Source organism: Astyanax mexicanus, chromosome 6 (genome assembly GCF_023375975.1).
Source record: "Astyanax mexicanus isolate ESR-SI-001 chromosome 6, AstMex3_surface, whole genome shotgun sequence".
In the NCBI taxonomy this organism is placed as follows: Eukaryota; Metazoa; Chordata; class Actinopteri; order Characiformes; family Acestrorhamphidae; genus Astyanax; species Astyanax mexicanus.
Window position 1 is genome coordinate 51,088,348 of NC_064413.1, and position 6,003 is coordinate 51,094,350.

The following is a 6,003-nucleotide window of genomic DNA, read 5'->3' on the forward strand; positions in this document are numbered from 1 at the left end:
AGTGCACAGCATTCTCTAGCTTCCAGGGACTACGGCAAAAGTCATGGGACATGATCCTTTTTCCTGTAACATTTTGTCTTGTCAGTGTACATTGAAACATATTTAACATTTTATTATTTACTAATCAGCTACTTGATATTTAGCCTCAATCGCCTCATAGCTGTGGTGCAAGACGAAACATTTGGGGTGTGTGATTTGATTGTACACCAAACTTTTACTTTGATCTCCTTCATCGGTGTGGTTGTACTAAGATTGGGGTTTTCCTTCACTGGTTTTACTGGTTTTCTAATTAATGTGCTTTTTGTCTTTTTTTTTTCTTGCTTTCCTTTTCTCTTTGGATTTGTGTGTGTGTGTGTGTATTTCTGTGTGTGTGTGTGCTTGTACAGTGTCTGTTGCCCCCCCGCCTCCCCCCATGCCTCAGCTGATTCCACAGATCCCCCTCACAGGCTTTGTGGCGAGGGTGCAGGAAAACAGTAAGTGCTAAAGATCCCCCAGTGCTGTGTGTGTGTGTGTGTGTGTGTGTGCACGTGAGTGTGTGTGTGTGCGTGTGTGTGTCTCCGTAGCATGTGGGATTCTTTGATGTTCTGCATGTCCTCATTTACTGTCCTCCTGCATGATCTTCTCACAGTCATCACTGATCATCTCCATCCTGGAATGCATATTTTCCTCATTATCATATTCATCATGAATTAAGACTACACATATATCGTATTTTCCAGCTTAAGTAAATATGATATTTTTATTTTATATTTCATGCCGTGCATGCGTCCACCCTTTTATGACGAGCTGCACGGCAAGGTGAACAATATTAGCCAAACTGCCAATTAATGGAAGCGTGTTGAACTGTTCATGGTGACTGTTCTTATCCTGTTTTAAAAATATTTTTTTTATTATTTTAAAAGATTTTAATTTTTGTGATATTTTACTATGACAGGGCTTAAGCTTTACCTATGTCACATTTGTGCTCACGAGAAGTTAATTTACACACGCAAATATTTTTTTTTTTTCACCTGTTCTTTTTGAGCCCCTGACTTTTGACATTGGTGTGACGCCATATTTACCTGTTTAGAAACGTTTGGAGACAATATAAGTAAAATTATCATTATTAATTGCTGAACTTGCTGCAGCAAGTGTCTTCAGTCCCTTAATATTGTGAAGTCACTGATGTCAAAGGTTACAATATTAAAGGGGTGGAGTTATCCCAGATGACAGAAGTGTATGAAATTGTTTTATAAAAGTTATGCCTGGTTCATACTACACAATTTTAGCCCACTCTCTCTTTTCAGTCTCTACACAAAACAAATTTTACACTGTAAAGCCCTAGCATTACTGCTACTGTGTGCTGATTGGTTAGTGAGTTGATCCTGAAAATACAGGTAGAGCAAGCTTTAAAGGAGGAGTTCAAAACTATAAAAAATTATGTCTTCCGTACTGAAACATTTAATATAGTTCTGTGTTGAGGACATAAGTCCATATTTCAGTATAAAACTGGTCAGACATTTATAAACGCTGATTTTGCTCAGTTGCTTCATATGAATCCGTTCATTTTGGACTCACTTTAAGTGCGTATTCTCCTCTATAAAGATTCTTTGGCGTGACATCGCTAGTTCTCGTGTGATTTAGTTTCTTGTGATAAACATGTTTCTGAGAGTGAGAAAATTGTGTAATTTGTGACCCACAATGACTGAAGACTTAAAAAGTTGTGTAGTGTGAACCTGGCATTATTTAATGACCTTAAAAGAATAATTCTGCTGAACCAGGCAGCACTGCAGACATGTCAAAAACCAACCACCACATCAAATAAACTGTATAAAATGTACAGAAAGGTCCTTAAAGTAAAGTTTAAATTTATTTTCCTCTAAATGTGTAATAATGTGTTCATTCAGAGTAAATCTTGAGAAATATATTATTACACTGAGTTTTTATGAAATTTAAACAAATATGCTACATGTTAATATTGACCCATCTCTGCCTCCTAAAATAAAGGGAACTGAAAACAGAAGAATGGGATAAAGGGCTAAATGTAATCAGAGGAAACAGAACTGTGTCACACGTTTATGTAAAAGTGTGTATTCCTTTATGTAAGCCTGAAAGCAGCTTACTAGGCCTCTCAGTGAGAGATTGGGTGTTTTTTACAGGTACAATGTGGAAAAAGCTTTTATTGTTTCTCTGAAGCGTGTTTGTGAAACGTTTCGCTGTGAGGAAATCTGGGACACACCGGCAATAAAATACAGGATAAAAAAAAAATAAAATAAAAGTGTATTGTTGTTTCACCTTGTTGTGAATTTATGACCTGCTTTAGGTCTTTAAGATTCTTTATAATTTCCTAAATTGGCCTACTCCACATTTTTCATATTGAACTGCTGCTATAATATGTGAGGCGTGATTGTACTGTTTAATTCTGCCCTCTGCCGGTGATTCTGAATATTACAACCCAGCAGAAGCTCAGACTAGTAAAATACCAGTCAAAGTCTAAATCTAATTACATGTATAATCTTAGATATTTATATATATATATATATATATATATATATATATATATATATATATATGTATTCTTAAATGAATAACACAGATAAACAGTACATTTAAGCCATTTCTGTATATTATATAGATTTTATAGATATACCTTATAATGTGCCACCCCCTTCAGCAAACCACACAAAGCATTGAACTACATCTTAGCAACCACCACAGCAACCACCTTGGATGCTACAGCAACCACTTTGTGACATCATAGCGACCACCTAGCATCATTATAGCATCCACCTGGGATACAATAGCTTCTAGTGGGGGAACCACCTTATCTGCACAAATATTGCATATGTCCTTCAGAAAATTCAATTATTTATTTATTTATTTTTTTTTTTTTTTTAGTTTTTTAGCTTTCAGTCAGCCCTTCTGGCTTCTCTGTTTGGTCTAGTGTTAATTCTTATCCTTAACCTTTTTTTACTTCTGTCTTTAATTGTTAGCATCTGATCAGCCAATTTTCTTTTCCAGTCCACCTAGCTTTAGTTTTTAGCCCCTAGTCATGATCCCCTAGCCTGTTTTTTAAATGGTAAAACTAGTAAAATCCACCATTTGAAAAAAAGTTGTAAAAGCTGATGGTTAAAGTATGGATAATCTTACTTTTGACTGACACGATTTATCCAAAAGCTCAATTCATGCAAATTTTACTCAGTTAAGGAGTACAGCAGTTACTATAAAATGCATTTATTTTTAATGTTTAATGTATACATAGTATAAATACAATTTGATTGAAGTAAAAAACCCAACTGATTGTCCTTTTTATATAGAGCTTTTTTTTTTTTTTTTTACAAAAAAGTTTTGTTTTTATTGCCTGATTTAAATTTGTGTTTTATTGAATGCAAATATAATTATTCCAGAGTTCTACCGGATAGTGTACACTAGCTATCCTCTCTGGCTCTGGCAGGGTAACTTTTAGCCTTTTTTTAGTGCTAAAAGCACTCTAAAAGCCTCAGGTGCAGATATCTGCAGCAGTGCTTATTTCTTTTGGCGACCCTCACTTTTTTCCTGTTAGTCTAGAATTAAATTTTAGCCGGTACAGTCTAGTTTTAAGCCTTTGGTCAGTTGTTTTTCTCTTTTCTGGTCAGCCTAGAATTAGTTTTTAATCTCTGGTCAGCTGTTCTCTGTTTTTTATGGAGTGTTCGCAGTTTTAAGTTTTAAGTTTTCCATTACCTGGTTAGCATAGCTATAATATTTAGCCCCTAGTCCGTCTTTTTTCCTTATCGTGTAGGCCTAGCGCTAGCATTTAGCCTATTTGTTCATTACTTCCACTTTCTTCTGTACACATTTCCAGTAAACTCCAGCAATGTATGATATATTCTATATTAAAAATATGCTGAACACCTCCAGGTATCCAGGTATTATTATATATAATATTATTTTACATGCAGTAAAACTGTGTGCTAATTGAGCATGTGCTTTATTCATCTGCAACATTGCAGATGAGCTTTAAACATGGTTCCAACCTGGATGCAAAACATCTTATCCTCCAGTTAACCCTTTCCCTTCTCTCTTTTATGGCCAATCTTTATTTTTAGACTTTGGTCAGAATTTTACCCCTTCTATGTTTGGTTTAGCATTAGATTTTATCTTGTTTAGCATTAGTTTTAGCATCCAATCAGCCTATTTTTTTTTGTTTTTAGCCCCTAGTTAGTCTTTTTTTCTTATCCTGTGGGCCGCATTTAGCCTATTTGTCCATTGCTTCCTTCCACTCCCTGTACCCATTACAAGTAAACTCCACAATTTATGATATATTCTCTATTAAAAACAGCAGAACACCTCCAGGTGTCCAGGTATAATTATATATAATATTATTTTACATGCAGTAAAACTGTGCGCTAATTGAGCATGTGCTTCATTCATCTGCAACTTTACAAGTGCAATTCCGTCGTGCATGTGACTGTACAACAGATCATCTAACCAGCATCCATGCGTGGGGTCCGTGTTGCATGTCCAGCCTAGAGTCATCTTCAAGTTTCACATAATCATCAATTTGTCCACCCTTTTCTCTTCTCTTCTTTCTTCTCTTTTTCTACCAGTTGCAGACACCCCGACTCCTCCTCCTCCGCCGCCCCCGGATGATTTGCCCATGTTCGACGAATCCCCGCCACCTCCGCCGCCGCCACCAGTGGACTACGAGGACGAGGATGCGGCCGTAGTTCACTACAACGACCCCTACGCTGACGGGGACCCCATGTGGGCTCCTAAAACCTACATTGAGAAAGGTGAGTGCTTCTGAATTTACTTAAACACTGTTTCTGGATACTTAATAATCTCATTCTTATTGACAAAATTGTTTAAATAAATAGGAATATTTGCCAATAAAATCTTATAATTATAATTAATCTTATATCAGCCAAGACATATTGGGTGTCTGAAGTTAGCTTAGACACTAAATAAAGACAGAAGAACATTACATAACATTACTCTTTACACCTTGCTTTTGAAAAGGGATGTAGATGTTGTGCTTAGATTGATCATGCTAAAAAGCTACTTTTGTAAAATATAAAAAATAAAAAAGCCAACTTAATTCAGCTAAATTGTGTATATAAATATGATCCAGACAAGCTTATTGTCACTGTGGGAGAAAAACGTGTCCTACACAGCGAAAAATTATTTTTTGGCAAGCAATATCCTCTTACACATAGTCTATATTTGTAATAATTCTTATTTTGAGATTAAAGTATTAAAGTTCATTATGATTAAAACTTTTTTCCCTTGTTTTAAGTGTTTTAATATACCTAAAGTGTCTTACTGTTTTGGCAGATATTTTTTAAGCATTTCTTCCACTTGAATAAGACACTTTTAGTAGATTAAATAACTTAAACCAAGGGAAAAAATTCAGGTTCAGAATAAGTTTAATATTTAAGAAAATGAGAAATATTAGCTAATTTACATGCTTAAAATTAGCAAATATATATATATATATATATATATTTATATGTGTGTGTTTAATGGAATAAGACACTTTCAGCAGAAAAAATAACTTAAAACAAGTGAAAAAATAGGTTCAGGGTTAAAAAAATATTTGAAATATTAGCTATTTAAACTAGAAGCCTTTTTCCTTCTGCTCTAAAGTCACCATTTGAAGATTTTACAGAACATAAGGAAATATGAAGGTCTGTTTGTGGTATATTAACAACTTAGCTGTTTAGTGTGAGAGAGTGATTTATAGGCTATATTGGCATGTTAATTTGAAAAGTACATGCAGTCTAAAGCACTGGCACTTTGGAGAACGCTGGTTCGAATCCTGGTCATGCAGCTTGCCATCAGCTGCTGGAGCCCCGAGAAAGCACAATTGGTCTTGCTCTCTCTGGGTGGGAAGATAGTGCTCTTTCCCCTCATCAGTCCTAGGGTGATGTCGATCAGCACAAGGCATCTGTGAGCTGATATATCAGAGCCTAGTCCTGCGCTGCTACTTGGGAATTCTGCATCAGAGGAGGAGGAATGTATGAATTTTTGTTTTTCTAATTATTT

The 6,003-nt window shown here is 35.4% G+C and overlaps 1 protein-coding gene across 8 annotated transcripts in view; it reads left to right on the forward strand.

The window, feature by feature from the left end:
- abi1a (abl-interactor 1a) overlaps window positions 1-6,003 on the forward strand; it is a 114,573-nt gene that overhangs the window by 105,017 nt on the left and 3,553 nt on the right. For 4 of the 8 annotated variants that reach the window (XM_022662713.2, XM_022662716.2, XM_022662715.2 and 1 more), the window contains 2 exons: window positions 387-473; window positions 4,566-4,751. In XM_022662713.2, coding sequence (XP_022518434.2) covers window positions 387-473; window positions 4,566-4,751 — 273 coding nt within the window. The remainder of the gene's footprint in view (window positions 1-386; window positions 474-4,565; window positions 4,752-6,003) is intronic. The other 4 variants (XM_022662718.2, XM_022662719.2, XM_049480257.1 and 1 more) reach the window with 1 other exon arrangement.